The sequence below is a fragment of the Mesoplodon mirus genome, assembly GCF_964341445.2.
Source record: "Mesoplodon mirus genome assembly, chromosome: 9".
NCBI classification, from domain to species: domain Eukaryota; kingdom Metazoa; phylum Chordata; class Mammalia; order Artiodactyla; family Ziphiidae; genus Mesoplodon; species Mesoplodon mirus.
The window spans coordinates 35,052,899-35,071,764 of record NC_138985.1 but is presented as its reverse complement, the minus strand read 5'-3'; the positions used below and the strand labels follow the sequence as shown (position 1 = coordinate 35,071,764).

The 18,866-nt window shown below is 34.2% G+C and overlaps 1 protein-coding gene across 1 annotated transcript in view; it reads left to right on the top strand.

Moving 5' to 3' along the window:
* PCLO (piccolo presynaptic cytomatrix protein) overlaps nt 1-18,866 on the top strand; it is a 387,719-nt gene that overhangs the window by 298,027 nt on the left and 70,826 nt on the right. Inside the window, exons 15-18 of the mRNA XM_082632322.1 lie at nt 90-214; nt 14,399-14,492; nt 15,721-15,792; nt 17,361-17,541. Of these exons, the coding sequence (XP_082488448.1) occupies nt 90-214; nt 14,399-14,492; nt 15,721-15,792; nt 17,361-17,541 (472 nt within the window). The remainder of the gene's footprint in view (nt 1-89; nt 215-14,398; nt 14,493-15,720; nt 15,793-17,360; nt 17,542-18,866) is intronic.

Sequence of the window (18,866 nt, the reverse complement as noted above, 5' to 3'; positions counted from 1 at the left end):
AATACTGGTAAAATGCTGAATAATAATGTATTATATGTTTTTTAAAACAAAAAAGATAATGTTCATGGAATATTTGCTGTCCCTTTAAGCTTCAAATCAACTATGATCTTGGAAATCTCATAATACATATTCTCCAAGCAAGAAACCTTGTCGCTCGAGACAACAATGGTTACTCAGACCCCTTTGTTAAAGTGTACCTTCTTCCAGGGCGAGGGTAAGTAAACAAGTACTATATTCTTAGTATTGTAAATATTGCCCTATGGTTTAAAAAATAGTGATAGTGTCTTCTGGTCTCTAATTTAAAGAGTTTAATATCTTTTCCTTAGTTTTATCTACATGTCATATTTATTTATTTCCAATTAGTAAGTAAGGTGGAATTAAAAATTTGTAATTAAGCCTTAATGGGTTTTAGGAGAGCCATGATAGTAGCAAAACATACCTGGATGAGAACACATCAGTATTTCAATTCGGGAAAGCACTTGTGCTATGACCAATCAGGTCGACAGTAAAATCATTTCAGGAATTATTTGTGGAAGATTTAAAGAATTAGTTTACTTTTCAAAATATATTTGTGAAACCAGTGTTCAGGGACTCATCAGTTACTCTTTTATATGACATGTGTATTATTCAATACGTTAAATGTTCATTAACTGTCTTGATATATTATTATTCATTTGCATATTTTCAAATGGGTGTTTTAAAATTATAAAATAAAGCTTTAGTTAGCATCTATCACCTCATACAGGTAAAATAAAATGACAGGAAAAAAAATTTCCTTATGGTGAGAAGTCTTAGGATCTACTGTCTTCATAATGAGATAAACAATATATTTAGTCAGAAGACACAATTAGCAATCATGAAGACAGGTCAATTGAGATTGTTTACTTTAAGGTACAGAAAGAAAAAAGAATGAAGAAAAAGGAACAATGCTTTAGAAACCTGGGATATCATAAAATATACGAACATACACAGAGAGGCAGTTCCAAGAGGAGAGAAAGAGGAAAGGGCAGAAAACATTTCTGAAGAAATAATGGCAAAAGATTTCTCACACTTGTTGGAAGATATCTGCACAGCCAAGAAGCTTAACAAAATCCAATCAGGATAAAAAGAAAAAATTTATACTAGGTCTCTTCGTAATCATACTATCAAAATCCACAGAGAGCATCTTGAAAGAAGCAAGAGAAGTGGCTTATCATATCCAAGAGATCCTCTATAAGATTAAAAACTCATTGCCAGTCAGAAACCATGGAGCCCAGAAGGTAGGGAGATGACATAGTCAGTGTACTAAAGGAAAAAGATGGTCCACAAGAATTCTGTATCCAGCAAAACTGTCCTTCAAAAATAAAGACTTTTTTTTAATAAATAAGACATTGGAGAGGACCTTCAAGATGCTAGAGAAGTAAGATGTGGAGATCACCTTCCTCCCCACAGGTACATCAAAAATACATCTACATGTGGAACAACTCCTACAGAACACCTACTGAATGCTGGCAGAAGACTTCAGACTTCCCAAAAGAACAGGCTCCAGAGGGAGACCTACATGCAGAGACGGGGCCAAATCCAAAGCAGAACACCAGGAGCTGTGCAAACAGAGAAGAAAAAGGGAAATGTCTCCACGCAGCCTCAGGAGGAGCGAATTAAATCTCCACAGTCAACTTGATGTACCTGGCATCTGTGGAATACCTGAATAGACAATGAGTCATCCCAAAGTTGAGGCAGTGGACTTTGGGAGCAACTGTAGACTTGGGGTTTGCTGTATGCAACTGACCAGTTTCTGATTTTTATGTTTATCTTAGTTTAGTTATTAGTGCTTGTTATCATTGGTGGATTTGTTTATTGGTTTGGTTGCTCTCTTCTTTTTTTATTATGTATTTATTTTTTTATTTTAATAATTTTATTTATTTTCTTTCTTTTTTTCTCCCTTTTATTTACTTATTTATATTTATGCACCCAACATAGGAGCACCTCAGTACATAAGGCAAATGCTAACAGCCTTAAAAGGGGAAATCGACAGTAACACAACAATAGTAGGAGACTTTAACACCCCACTTTCACCAATGGAGAGATCATCCAAAAGGAAAATGAATAAGGAAACACAAGCTTTAAATGACACATTAAAAAAGATGGATTTAATTGATATTTATAGGACATTCCATCCAGAAACAACAGAATACACTTTGTTCTCTAGTGCTCATGGAACATTCTCCAGGATAGATCGTATCTTGGGTCATAAAACAAGCTTTGGTAAATTTAAGAAAATTGAAATCATAGCAAGTATCTTTTCTGACCACAACGCTATGAAACTAGAAATCTATTACAGGGAAAAAACTAAAAAAATACAAACATATGGAGGCTATGCAGTATGCTACTGAATAACCAAGAGATCACTGAAGAAATCAAAGAGGAAGTCCAAAAATGCCTAGAAACAAATGACAATGAAAACACGATGACCCAAAACCTATGGGATGCAGCAAAAGCAGTTCTAAGAGGGAAGTTCATAGTAATACAATCCTACCTCAAGAAACATCTAAAATAAACCGCCTAACCTTACACCTAAAGCAATTAGAGAAAGAAGAACAAAAAGCTGCCAAAGTTAGCAGAAGAAAAGAAATCATAAAGATGAAATCAGAAATAAATGAAAAAGAAATGAAGGAAACAATAGCAAGGATCAGTAAAACTAAAAGCTGGCTCGTTGAGAAGATAAAAGAAATTAAGAAACCTTTAGCCAAACTCATCAAGAAAAAAAGGGAGAAGACTCAAATCCACAGAATTAGAAATGAAAAAGGAGAAGTAACAACTCACACTGCAAAAATACAAAGGATTATGTGAGATTACTACAAGCAACTATATGTCAATAAAATGGACAACCTGGAAGAGATGGACAAATTCTTAGAAAAGCACAGCCTTCTGAGTCTGAACCAGGAAGAAGTAGAAAATATGAACAGACCAATCACAAGGACTGAAATTGAAACTGTGATTAAAAATCTTCCAACAAACAAAAGCCCAGGACCAGATGGCTTCACAGGCGAATTCTATCAAACATTTACAGAAGAGCTAACACCTATCCTTCTCAAACTCTTCCAAAATATAGCAGAGGTAGGAACACTCCCAAACTCATTCTATGAGGCCAACATCACCCTGATACCAAAACCAGACAAAGATGGCACAGAAAAAGAAAACTATAGGCCAATATCACTGATGAATATAGATTCAAAAATCCTCAACAAAATACTATCAAACAGAATCCAACAGCACATTAAAAGGATCGTACACCATGATCAAGTGGGGTTTATCCCAGGAATGCAAGGATGCTTCAATATATGCAAATCAGTCAATGTGATACACCATATTAACCAGTTGTAGGAAAAAAAAAAACATATGATAATCTCAATAGATGCAGAAAAAGCTTTTGACAAAATTCAACACAAATTTATGACAAAAACTCGCCAGAAAGTAGGCAGAGAGGAAAATACCTCAACATAATAAAGGCCATATATGACAAACCCACAGCCAACATTGTTCTCAGTGGTGAAAAATTGAAACCATTTCCTCTAAGATCAGGAACAAGGCAAGGTTGCCCACTCTCACCACTATTATTCAACATAGTTTTGGAATTTTTAGCCACAGCAATCAGAGAAGAAAAAGAAATAAAAGGAATCCAAATCGGAAAAGAAGAAGTAAAACTGTCACTGTTTGCAGATGACATGATACTATACATAGAGAATCCTAAAGATACTACCAGAAAACTACTAGAGCTAACCAGTGAATTTGGTAAAGTTGCAGGATACAAAGTTAATGCACAGAAAACTCTTGCAATCCTATACACTAATGATGAAAAATATGAAAGAGAATTTAAGGAAACACTCCTATTTACCACTGCAGCAAAAAAAATTAAATATCTAGGAATAAACCTACCTAAGGAGACAAAAGACCTGTAGTCAGAAAACTAAAAGACACTGATGAAAGAAATTAAAGATGATACAAACAGATGGAGAGATATACCATGTTCTTGGATTGGAAGAATCAACATTGTGAAAATGACTGTTGTACCCGAAGCAATCTACAGATTCAGTGCAATCCCTGTCAAACTACCAATGGCATTTTTCACAGAACTAGAACAAAATATTTCACAATTTGTATGGAAACACAAAAGACCCCGAATAGGCAAAGCAATCTTGAGAAAGAAAAACGGAGCTGGTGGAATCAGGGTCACTGACTTCAGACTATACTACAAAGCTACAGTCATCAAGACAATATATTTCTGTCACAAAAACAGAAATATTGTTCAATGGAACAGGACAGAAAGCCCAGAGATAAACCCACGCACATATTGTCACATTATCTTTGATAAGGAGGCAAGAATATACAATGGAAAAAAGACAGCCTCTTCAATAAGTGGTGCTGGCAAAACTGGACAGCTACATGTAAAAGAATAAAATTAGAACATTCCCTAAAACCATATACAAAAATAAACTCAAAATGGATTAAAGACCTAAATATAAGGCCAGACACTATAAAACTCTTAGAGGAAAACATAGGCAGAACACTCTGTGACATAAATCACAGCAAGATCCTTTTGACCCACCTCCTAGAGAAATGGAAATAAAAACAAAAATAAACAAGTGGGGCCTAATGAAACTTAAAACCTTTTGCACAGCAAAGGAAACCATAAACAAGATGAAAAGACAACCCTCAGAATGGGAGAAAATATTTTCAAACGAAGCAGCTGACAACGGATTAATCTCCAAATGATACAAGCAGCTCATGCAGCTCAATATAAAAAAAAAAAAAACAACAACAACCCAAACCAAAAATGGACAGAAGACCTAAGTAGACATTTCTCCAAAGAAGATATACAGATTGCTAACAAACACATGAAAGAATGCTCAACATCACTAATCATTAGAGAAATGCAAATCAAAACTACAATGAGGTATCACCTCACACTGGTCAGAATGGCCATCATCAAAAAATCTACAAACAGTAAATGCTGGAGGGGGCATGGAGAAAAGGGAACCCTCCTACACTGTTCGGGGGAATGCAAATTGATACAGCTACCATGGAGAACGGTGTGGACTTTCCTTAAAAAACTAAAAATAGAACTACCATATGACCCATCAATCCCACTCCTGGGCATATACCCTGAGAAAGCCATAACTCAAAAAGAGTCATACACCACAAGATTCATTGCAGCACCATTTACAAGAGCCAGGACATGGAAGCAACCTAAGTGTCCATAGACAGATGAATGGATAAAGAATATGTGGCATATGTATACAATGGAATATTACTCAGCCATAAAAAGAAACTAGATTGAGTTATTTGTAGTGAGGTGGATGGACTTAGAGTCTGTCATACAGAGTGAAGTAAGTCAGAAAGACGAAAACAAATACTGTATGCTAACACATATATATGGAATCTAAAAAAAAAAATGAGTCTGAAGAACCTAGGGGCAGGACAGGAATAAAGACACAGATGTAGAGAATGGACTTAAGGACACGGGGAGGGGGAAGGGTAAGTTGGGACGAAGTGAGAGAGTAGTATATACACTACCAAATGTAAAATAGATAGCTAAGGGGAAGCAGCCATATAGCCCAGGGAGATCAGCTTGGTGCTTGTGACCAGCTACAGGGGTGGGATAGGGAGGGTGGGAGGGAGATACGAGTGGGAGGGGATATGGGGATAGAAATATGCCTATAGCTGATTCACTTTGTCATACAGCAGAAGCTAACACAACAATGTAAAGCAATTATACTCCAGTAAAGATGTTAAATAAATAAATAAGACATTGCCAGAAAAACAAATCTGAGAAACAGTTTTTCTCCCAGCTGAGTTGCCCTTCGAGAAATATTAAAGAGAATTCTGCAGGCTGAAATGAATTTAATTCAGACATTACCAACTAGCCATATAGAACAGGAAAGGGAAGCTTTTATTTTATGTTAGTTTATATCTTTATGTAATAGTTATAACTGTAATTTGTCTACTTTTTTGAAGTATAGTTGATTTATAATGTTGCATTAGTTTGTAGTATACAGCAAAGTGATTCAGTTATACATATATATGTATATACTTTTTCATATTCTTTTCCATTATAGTTTATTACAAGATATTGAATATAGTTTCCTGTGCTACACAGTATGACCTTGTTTATCTATTTTATATGTAGTAGTTTGTATCTACTAATCTCAAACTCCTTATTTATCCCTCATCCCACCACTATTTTTTTTAACATGAATATAACAAACTGACAACTTCATTCTGCCTTTGATTTGGGTCATTAGACCTTCAGTGTTATTTAATGACAGTATTATGGGACAAGAGGAAATGACTGCCAAGGGTATATCTCCAATCAGCATTTGCTAATGAATGAATGAAATTAAAGCACTGTCTTTTATTTTCTATCTTCTTTAATATCCTGGAGTATCACCTTTTATACTATAAGAGAGTGGTTATCCTTTATTTGTTACAGGATATGTTTCAATTAGACTATTGCAAACTTGAATAACTGGAAAGGTCAGGCAGGTGGCATGAATATGTCAGTCCATTCTGGAGTAGGTAACAGAGAAAGGGTCGCAACTATAGTGAAATGAAGAGTGAGGTCCCACCTAAAGCTATCCCCATGCCATTTGTCAAACAAAACATGCCTTTTGGGTGGGATTTGACCAAAAAGCAGGCTAATGTGCTACTCGTATTCAATTCCTAGCCCTTTCATTAAATTACTCCTAATTATTATTATTCCAAGACCTTGGAATTTACTACACTTGTGAGGTATTATTTTCACTTTAGTTCTAAGATTATTTTCTGCCTCATGTTGTTAATATATTATGGCATAGCCCCTCTAGATTTTATTCTCACATTTTCTTCCTTATTTCTGTTCCTAACTTTTTTCTTCCTGTCTTTCCTACTTTCCTGCTGTATCCTTCATTCTCGCTCTTGGAATCAATGCAGTCAAGTCATGGTTGTCCAGAATGCAAGGTAGAGTTGGTTCTCTTTCAGTGTCACACTTCAATGAAATGTCTAGAGTTCTCTTGTTTGCCTTTTAAGTACATTCACCTGCAGTTCAACTTCGGCTATAATTTTTATTTTTCTACATGTTGGTATCAGTTGAATTAGGCTAATAGCAGACTATTCTGACCACAACATTACTAAATATGTGTAGCAGGTATGTGCCTTGGAGCCTAGAAAAGTAGAAAAGAGTAAAAACATAGAAAGGTATGAATAAGGAACTGTCACTTTGAAATTAGATATAACTAAAGTTTTCATTTATAATTTGTCTGCTAAAATTCATTTAGCTTCTCTTGCAAAAATTATGGCTCAGATTCTTCTGAGTCTTCTATGACAACCAAACAAAAAAATCTAGTCATTTTTCAAAAGGAATTAACTGATCTTCTGGATGGCCAGTACTAGGTGTGTATGTCATCTTAAAGATGATAGCTGTCTGGTCTTTTACCCTCACTTAGACGTGATATTGAAACATTTTCATGCCTTTATACCTTCTGTACCACAAAATTATTGCTGTGTAATATAGGATGCCATAATCTGCCTGCTCTAGGGTGTTAGCAACAGCATAAGAGCAACCTCCTTGGTTTGTCTGTTTTCTGCTAGAGCATGTTGCATCATTACATTGTCAGCTAAGGATATTTCTTAACACATAGCCAAAAGCATTTTTTTGTACATCTTATTGCATTATAAATTAAATGTGTTATTTAATTGGGGAGGTGAATCTTGTACCATCTGTAGCAACAGGGTGATGGGAATTTTAGTCCCACGCAGAATATTGGTGGTACAGGATTTTGGTCTGTGACATTAAAATTCAGCATCTTTACTAAACCTGACAAGCTGTTGCCCAAAAGAGGCAGTTTCTGATTTGTAAAGGCTTAAATATTTAAATATCTCAAAGAATAGTGTTAGTCACTACAACCTTTCTGGTGCCCGGAAACTTCCTGTTTCTTTGCAATCACATAATTATGGCAACCAGTAAAATTTGATACTGAGAAAGGCTGCTTGTTATGACTGGCTCTCTCATCTTCAGATCTCTCAGACTGATACGCGAAATGAGTTTTGTTTCAAAGAGATAGTGTCATTTTAGAACAAACATTGTCAGTCACTTTATTCAGAAGCTTCCTCTCTTTTGTCCAGAGAAACCAGGGGGAAATTGTCAGAATGACAATGATTGTCTATATTTAACTTAGAAGAGAATATGTTTTCTGTAAATGTAAATAATGATCGAAATAATCTGTGATGTATTAGAGTACAATTTAGAAGATCTAGAGTCACTTTCTCATCATATCTTTCATCTTGAAATCACTTTCATCATCTCTTCGAGAATTGTCAATGTGGAAAGGAATTATACTGATGAGGTACTGACATTGTAAGTTAGGCTGACGAGGCCAATGAGCGAAGTCCTTAAGAACTTGGATTTGAATTTCAGCCCTGCCACTTAGAAGTTGTGAGGTTTCTCTAAAACTATTTCCTCTTCCACCTAGGAATCATAATAGCCCCCCTCCCAGTGTTTTTGTGAAACACAAGGAGAATGCACCAAAAATGATAAGCATAATGTCTGGCACGTAATAAGCTCTCAATAAATGGCAGTTGCTATTATTGCTAGAAATATGTATAATAAACTTCATGTAGCCAATGGTCTGTTATCCCTACAAAAAGGAAATGCAGAATGCTTGGGCTACTGCATTAGACCAAATTATTTAACAACACTATATAGAAAATCAAACAACTTTTCTTCAATAATAAGTGTAATACATCCTTCATTCTTAAAATTTTTTTTAAATGTCCTGTTAACTAAAAGAATTTCACTGGTCCAGTTTTCTTGTCTCCTTTCATTTCCTCTTGCCATCCTTTAATCAAGATACTCATAAGCTCTGACAGCCCAAATGTCAGCCGAGATGAGGTGAAAGAAAGACAAGGAAATAGCCTGAGGAGTCCATGAACTCAAAACTTGTCCCCGGATAATTAAGAAATGGAAATGAGTATATCTGAAGGCTTTCGTTGTGGTTTTCTCTCATTACACTGTTGGACAAAGTACAGATTTTTTTCCCACTAATGAGATTTTGCCATGACTGAAGCTGATTTTTACTATCATGATAGCTGGAAGCCTAATTCCTGGCTGGACTTTCTCTAAACACCTTTGTTAGCATCTCAAACTATTTCTTCTGGAAAGAATGTAAAGCAGATTCAGGTATCGTATTTACAATTTGAAGGCCAAACCATTTTATTTAAATAGATTTTAAAGGAAAAAGAGAAGTACAAACATGTTTTAAAGATCCATCCAAAGACCATTTATTTAGCACAGACTGCTCCAGACTCTGATGGAATTGAGAACACAGCCATAGTGTCAGACTTCAGGGAGCACAGAGGACAATCAAGTGACAGCCCATAAATGCACTATTGCACACAGAGAAACAGAGCTTATAAAATGGGATATGCTCTGTGCTTCTTTCTAAATTAAAGGCAACATCCTCAGAGGAGTAATTTTGAAGAAACTACACACACACACACACACACATATCTTTATTGGACTCATTATATATTTTTTCAATAAAGAAATTTATATGTATTTTTTCCAATCAAGAAAAAACAAAAGAAATGAAGACCTTCAGTACTTTAGATAATTCTGTGAAAGTTAAGAACAAACAAGCCATTATATTCCATTCTTCTTTCTCAATTTTTTTTTTTACAGAGAAACTCAGAGAACTTTTTTTTCTTCTGGTTTAGAAGAGGGTAATTGAATTTTAAATACCTTTTTCTGCCAGCCTTAAAATCATATCTACCTATGAGAAAATGATTGTCCAATAATGAAAAAGAAAAAAGAAATTAGTCAAAACTTTAAGGAAATAAAGGTTTAGGTTTTTTTTTTTAAGTTTTTGGCCGCACCCCACGGCATGTGGGATCTTAGTTCCCCGACCAGGGATCGAACCCTTGCCTCCTGCATTGGAAGGCAAATTCTTAACCACTGGACCACCAAGGAAGTCCCTAGATTTTTGTTTGATAAGCACCATGTTCCATCTTGATTAATTGACTTTTTATTTTCCCTTATTAAAAAACTTCTCTGATTATTACATATGGCTTAATTGTCCTAAAATAATGTCATTATTGCAGTCTTCCCATGAGGGACTGCAGTGTGTTTAACAAACATGGTAAGAAAGGGAAAGGAACTCCACTTATTTCTCAGCCTGGATTTCTGCTCACATTCAAGAATCCCTCTGCTTACCTGGCCACCTTCAACTTGTAAATCCACAGGTTTTGATATGGAGATGAGAACTGTGGAGTTTTCAATTGTGTAAAGTGGGAACACAGCCCATTGACATCATGCCCAAGATGGTCAGTACATGGTAGCTATCAAACTAGGGTTCTTGAAGGAAGAGCTTTATGTGGCCATCTCGCGTGTCAGGAAATCCAAGTGTGAAAAGATTGCAAAGGGATCTCATTGGTATTTACACAGGTCAACCAGTGCTGGTAGAGGCAGGATCAGGAGAAAGGTGTGTTTACCCTCGTTAACCCTAAAGGACACAGACCTTGAGTCTTGAGAGAACTAGAGATTCAAACTTATTAGTAAGATTAAGATAACCTAGTAAAGTGAACATCTAGATTTTTCCGGACTAATTGGGGTTATATGTGAGTGTATATGAGCAAAAGTAAATTTTAATAATAATTATCCCTAGTTGTTCCACAGCACTCTCTTAGTCTTAGGATATACCATTCAATATTTCCCTAGGCAACTCTAAAGCTGTCCTCATTTTCGATATGTGTATATATACACACACTATAAATAATTTATGTTATATATATAAAACATTTAATTTGAAATGTACAGTTTTTGACTGTAAAATAAAGAAGACAAACTAGACACTTCAGCTAATAAAATATGCAATTAAGAAATTTTATGATGGACCTAATCAATTGAGTTCATATAGCTCATGTTTCAGAGCAAGAAATTAGTTTCCCTGTGTTTGAAACCTGGTCCTATGAATTAATAACTATGCAACCTTGCCAACATGCCTAAATTCCTCTGAGCTTCAGTTCTTATCAGCTATAAAATAGGATAATAAATAATACTGGACACATAGAGTTGCTTTGAGGATTAAATAATGTAACACATGAAAAGCACTTAGAACTCTGCCTGTGAAAAAGTAGCATTTCATAAATGTTAGCTGCTATTATTTCAATGTGCTTACTTTATAAAGTGCTTCTCATGACATAATGGTATGTCAGTACAATTAAGAGTTTTGCAGTTATACATTTTGATAGAGCATAATTCCTGGTGCAGAGTTGACATTCAATAATTTTGCTACATATGGGTGAAAAAATGACTAAAGTATGTATGTGAAATATAATTATTAATATTATAAATTAAAATATGTTGACTAATACATCTTTTTGAAGACATTTCAATAGTTCAGGCTATTTTAATATACACTGACATATCTAGAATTTTAGTAAAAATACATGAGTTTGCATTTGACATTATAATTTCCATCTTCAATCTTATTTTAAAATTTTGTGCATTCAATTTTTCAGAATTTGAAAAAGTAACAATTTTACCACTGTTCACTGTATTATGAATCTTAATCCCTAATATGTTTTTCCCATGGTCTCACCACTTGGATAATTAAGTCTAAAACAGACAGAAACTTTAAAGCTCATACTACACAATGTGTTTTTTTCTTAGTATACCTACTACAGGAACAGCCATGAATTCTAAAGTAGCAACCAGAGTTGGCTATTAACTTAAAAGTGGTCATATTCATTCTTCTTTTTTTTTTTTTTTTTGCGTTACACGGGCCTCTCACTGTTGTGGCCCCTCCCGCTGCGGAGCACAGGCTCCGGACGCGCAGGCTCAGCGGCCATGGCTCACGGGCCCAGCCGCTCCGCGGCATGTGGGATCCTCCCAGACCAGGGCACGAACCCGTGTCCCCTGCATCGGCAGGCGGACTCTCAACCACTGCGCCACCAGGGAGGCCCCATATTCATTCTTCTTATGTCATTAATTTAAAGAATGAAAATCATAAAGTATAAAGGGACATAATTTGCTAAAATAGTTTTGAATTTTGTTATAAAATATTTTAAACTTACTGAAAATTATAGAAAATACTGTCACAAATACCTGTGTTCTTGCTATCCAATTTTATCAAATCGTAACATTTTGCTATATTGGCTTCAGATTTTTTAAAATAAAAAATATATTTTAAGTACCCCTGAAGTCCTCTGAAACCATCCCCCTCTCCTCCTGAGATAACCACAAAATAGAGTTTAACATCTATAATTCCCAAGCTGTCTTATGATATTAATGTTTGTCATACATATATACAAGTCGACATAAATAATTTACAGTATTATTTCATGTAATTTTAACTTTATATCATGATAACTTACCATAGGTTTTCTTCTGCGAATTATTTGCTCAAGATTTTTTTTAAGATTTATGTATCTTGATAAATGAAGGTATATTTCATTTAATTTAACTGCTGCTTAAATTTCATTAAATAAATACATCATAATGTACTTATTTATTATATTATTAACACACTATTAGAAACAATGTTGCAATGAACTTTAACAAATTCCTTTTGTACATGTGGGAGAATTTCTCTAAAGTAGAAGTGGAATTAAGTCAAAGTGGAATTTTCTGGGTACTTGAGTGCATAAACTTAACTAGACATAGACAAATTTACCTAAAAAGTATATGTACAAATGTATACTTTCTGTTCACAGTCTATGAAAGTTCCTGTGTCTTTGAATCATTGCCTATACATTTCCCCAGAATTATTTGCACTTTGTGCTGAATGACAAAATTGTCAAATCCTACTGTCTTTTTTTGTACTTTCAGATAGGTTGGTTACAAATGAGAATAGTGCTGCTTCATTTCTTAAATTGGATTCAGTTCACAGTGGCTGAAATGTGAGGTCTTAGGAGACATGAGCTCAGTGGTTCTCAGTGGTTCTCAATCTTGGCAATACTTTAGATTTACCTAGATCATTTTTAAAATTCTGATGCTCAAGCCTCACCCCAGATCTGTTAAATAAGACTCTCCTTGGGGGTGAAGGGCAGGGGGATGTGGGTGCCGTGCTAGTTGCCCCACCTACCACCCTGGGAACTCAGATCCCAAAGTGATCCTAATATGCAGTCAATGTTGGAAACTATTGCCCTTGTGTATGTCTGATAAGAAAGAGAATAAAGCCAGAGGGAGAAAAAAAGATACTTGGCTGTAGACCCATCTCTAAAAGTGAGTGGTGAAATGGAGCTTGATTCTTAATAGTTTTATCTAGAATGAATAAGTAAATTAGCATCTGGGGAACAATAGTAGGTATTCCAGAATTTGGCAATGCTTGAGACCAGGAATATAACAAGAGTTAGTCTGCCGACAGTTGGGAATAGAAATACAGATCCAGGGTCAGGATGCAGTACCTTTAGGGTAAGGCAGTTTATGAAGTCCAGACACGTGAATGGACCCCAAACAAATAGGTTTTTTTTCTAGGCAGAAAATTTAGAAAAAGCCAGTGAGTGTTAGAGAAACGCTTTGTCTATGTGGGCACCATTGGCTCATAGCAAATAGCAATAATTCCAACCCCATTAACTGGTTGATGCCAGTTATAAATGTTTTGTCAAACTTAATTAGAATAGATTTTGAAAATAAGTTATGCTTAAACGTGTAAGATATAAGCTTCTAACTGGTGATCAGAGGGTATGGAAGAGTCAAGGATAAACTGAAATGCCCCAAGTTATAATGAATGAGGAAAAGTTTTGATTTGGTTCATCATTTGTAACATAAGCTATTGACATAAACCAAGAATTTATATTTAATTAAGATTGTTTCATAACTAGATTAAGTATTCTACTTTACCAAGAGTGCCAAAATCTACTATAAATATAAGGTAACAAATGTTCATGGAATCTCAGCTATAGCAACAGCCATTTTTCATCCTTTCCTCAGTCAGTACAGTTATTTCAGCTTTTTACAGAAAAAAATGAATTGAAAGACCATTTGGCTTTGCTGACATGATCAGTTGCAAAACTGTTGGAAAGTTAAATATCAAATTATTATTTATAGGACAAGAAGATATTGATGTTACTGTATAGTTCATGTAATTATCTCACACATTCAGGAGAGGTTGATTTCTAAAATTGTATTCTAGTTAGAACACCTGAAAGCTTTTCTTTAAAAAAAAATACCTTAGGGAAAATAAAACTAAAGGCATCCAAAATATTTTTAAATTGTCATTGTGCATTCAACTTAAAATACAGTTTAAGACATGAGGATGATGAGACGATTACATAGTGATTCAAAACAAAATACCTTTAAATGTCTGCATGACCTTCAGGTTGACTATGAAGTCACCGGTCAAGGTAAATAATCAGGGTAATTCTTTCTCTTTTTCCAATTCAGTGCTGAGTACAAGAGAAGGACTAAATATGTTCAGAAAAGTCTTAATCCTGAGTGGAATCAAACAGTAATTTATAAAAGTATCTCCATGGAACAGGTATGCAATGATTATTTTCTATATGACAGATTCAGGCTAATATAAAAAATAGTGATTATAGAATTATTGAAAGATTGTGATTCATATCCATTTTTCCATACAAACAAAAAAAATAAGTAAAATACATGCAAGAAATATAGCCAGTCAAAGGAACTGGGTGCAGTTCGAAGATACAGTGAAAAAAATGTGCACATTTTGACAAAACAGCTAAAAAATAAGCAAAATGAATAAGACTAGTGGGACATTTTCCACTGATTATTTCAAAATTAAATATTTCAGTAGAGTGGGCTCTATCATATTTTGAGGGAAAATGTTTTCTAGCTAGCTGTATTTTGACTTTCATAAACAAAGAAAAAATAAGATTCAGATGCACTGAAATGAATTACCCCTCCTGGCAACAATTTAGGGATCATCTCTTTTCTAAATTGAGGCTTCCTACGGATCTGGCATTGTGCAACTAAACTGTACAGAAGAAAGTGTGAAGAAGACTAGTGTAAAGGATTATCACAACAAATAGATGACTCTAAGCAAAATTGCATCAATGTGTTTCTGAAAATCTTCATGTCATAACGTTGTATCAATAATAGAAAATAACTGATGGTTTATAAAGATGAATTCAGAGAGAAAAGAATACAAATAGAATAGGAAGGAGACATCCATGAAAACAATTTACAAATGAGTTGTCTTTCAAAATGAGGTTTCTGATTTATCCTTTGGAAGATTTCTAATTTGACTATGAAATTGAAGCTGGATATAAATTATAATCTGGGTTCTTGAATTTAAAATAAGTTAAGTTCCCCTGCAGAAATAAGACAGTGCTACTAATGTGTTATGGCAATTTACTGAAACAAAAAACCTATAACCCAACTACTTTGAATAACCTAGACATTTTTGCAACCTATGAATTTCATGTATTTAAAGAGTATATATAGATTCTACTTGGTACTTTTAATAATGGGCAGGGGTAGAATAACAGGAAATAAGTAAAAATCACCCTTTTTTTTGCAAAATAGTGAGGTATCTTATGATCAAATAGTTGGTTGGACCACAAAATGATTGACAGCTTACATAATATTGAATGTAAATATACAGTTTTATATAAACTTAAAGTATTTTTACCTAAGCGGAAAGAGTTCAAGGAATGGAAATATAAATGAGTCTATTATATGAATATAATGAAAATTTATGATGAGAAATTAGGTTAATGACATTTTGATTTGAACTGTAGCTCAAGAAGAAAACACTGGAGGTGACAGTCTGGGATTATGATAGATTTTCTTCCAATGATTTTCTTGGTGAGGTGAGCCTATGGTTTCCTTTTTTTTATTTGCTTCATTATAAACCATCAATTAAATCTTTATAGAAAGCATATTTCTTAAGTGTATAAGATAACTGTTTCTGGATAAAATTCTTTGGTGGATAGAATTTATTTACAAATGACTCTTTGAATAGATGAATAGCAACTGGAGAAATAATTTTCACTTTACCACTTGATGTACTTTATAATTAATTTGCAAGATGAAATATTAATTGTTTTGATAGAAAGTTATATAATCATGCTGTGAATCCAAATGATTATATAAAAGATTTGAGATAAATTTATTGTATTATAAAATGAGCTGGATTTTTTTTCAAATGCATTTTCAGTTTATTTAATTGCTATTCCTCATTGCACGTATGAATGACTTGATGTGACATTTTGCATATTTCTTTTAAGTGTCCCACAAAACATCTCAAAATATTTTAAGAAGCAAAACTAGAAATAGGAGAAAACAGTAAAAACAATTTTTATAAATTCACAAGGAATGTAACCTAATTATGAAATGTGGCAAGATGGTCAGATTCTGTGATATTTTTCATCCGTCATATTCCAAAAATACATATTTTGTTTAGTTATCTTTGCTTAAAGCAGAAGTTATGAATTAATGTTAAAAAAATAAATCTCTGAAAATATATAACACCTTAGAAAATACAATATCATTTTTATAGAGGCAATAGAAAACAGTTGAGTAGTCTAGGTGACATGAGGTCTTGTTTGGCTCCTACACTGTGTACCTCTTTCCCATCAAAACTAGATCATTTGAACTTCACCTGCAGGCTCCATGTGGTATAGCCACTTGGACTAATGTTGGTCTTAGACAGGACTACTCTAGAGTACAGTTATATCTGATTTATTGTCCTATTTCAAAAAGCTGATTTATTGAAGTCCTTATAATTTTTCGTTTACATGAACCTAAAGCATATATCAATTGTGTGGTTTTATTTTTTAATATCTGCTCAAATATAAGATGCCAACTACTGTAAAATGCACCATTGTTTATGTACCACTAAGAAAGAAAAAATGTTGCCAATTAAACCATGACACAGCGCTTTCTTATTGTAAACTGTTGGTAATATCTCTGTTTCAAATGTGAAGTAAAGTATGTTTTAAAATAGAGGGAATAAGTTAGTAATCGAAAATTAGCCATTCTTTTTCATTTTGTCCCTCTTGTAACTAAAATAAAACAATCTGCAAAAAAACACTAGCCCAGTTTAAGAATATCATGTGTCCATTTAACAAAAGAAGACTTTATTTCATAAAGAGATTGACTTGTGACTCTACCTTTTTGCATCATCTCCAAATAATTTAATTAATAGTCAGAGATGTCATACAGTTCGATTTAACCAAACGTTTATACAGCATCTGGTATGCATAAGACATTCTCAGTATCATGGGTGAAGAAAAATGAGGAAGACCTCATCATCCTAAAGGTTATACTATATCCTTTGACTTATGTCCTTAAATAAGTTTCAGATCACAGAAAAAAAACAACAAATGAATTACAGCTTAATCCATAAATTTTATTCACTTATTGCACTTTTTTTCAGGTATTGATTGATTTATCTAGCACATCTCACCTCGATAACACGCCTAGGTGGTATCCTCTCAAAGAACAGACTGAAAGCATTGATCATGGCAAGTCCCATTCCAGTCAAAGCAGCCAGCAGTCCCCAAAGCCGTCTGTCATCAAAAGCAGAAGCCATGGTATCTTCCCTGACCCATCCAAGGGTAGGAGATATTTCAAGTAGAAAAAAGCTTTTGTCTGTTTGTTTACTCAGTATCTTCTTGAATTTGAGTGCCTGTATATTTAATATCTTTTGAAAGGTATTATATTGGGAAATATTTAATATAATATCATGCAAAGAGTAATGGATATGGAATCAGGAGAAAGGGGCTTTAGTCTCAGATCAGCCCATAATTAGGTTGATGCCTTTGTGATCTTCACCTCTCTGGTTCTCTGTTTTTCAACCTATAAAATAGAGGAGGTTGGGTTATATGAGCTATTGGGTCTTTTTCAGCTCCCCAAATCTACGTTAATATGACTTTATAAAATACGTTGGGGTATTTCATAAAGAAAACATAAAAATCCTCAACAGTTCATTGACTAGACATAATCATCATTACCATTTATGAATGTTTCTTCTGTTTAAATCCCTATTTTTTCATATGTATATTCTTACTCATAAATCATATATGTAATATATGAACATAAACAGTTTTGCATTCTGCTTTTTAATTATATCAAAAACATTTTCCTCATGTCATCAAAACAATTGGTGTGCTGAAAATTACTTAAACCTTTCCTAAGTGGTGCATTCAAACTAATTCTATGATTTTTTTAACTACTGTTATTATTTTTTAATTGCAGCATCATACATTGGGTTTGGCAATATGCACAGCTTTCCCATTGGAATGAGCTTTTCCTTTGGGAGGTTCATTAACCACTTATCCTACAACACAACAGTAATCTTCATCATAAAATGAGTTAACTGCCTGTATGAGAGAACCATGTAGTATCTTTCCAGGATATGCTGAGATATTTATAAATATTAAATAAAAATTTTTATATTGGATCTGAGTATTCCTTCCTTTTCCCCTCTTCTCAGGAAGTACAGCAAATTGAAAAGTGGTTCTTTGCAATTTGGATTGGAAATGCAAGTGTTCTAGGAGATGAAAAACTGAGGTCACGTCCAGGAGGCCACTGAGTTGATACAATAAACCACTGACTACAATAAGTGCTATAGATTACTTATGAGTTGTATAGATCATTGCTGGATTCCACTTAGCCAGATCAGCTCTGCACTAATTAACATTCTGGAAGATGATTGGTATAAAGTCCTCTCTCTCTATGACTACCACAGTAAATGTGTGATCTTATATATACATTCTCTAAAACCACCTGAGATGATGATATAATACAGTCCCCACTTCCATGTATCCCAGTGACTCACACACCTTTCTCCAGGAATTTTACTTAAAAACTCCTCCGCTGGCAGTGTCAGCCTATTGTTCCTTACCTGGTCCCTACTAGAATTAGCAGAGTTGCTTGGTGA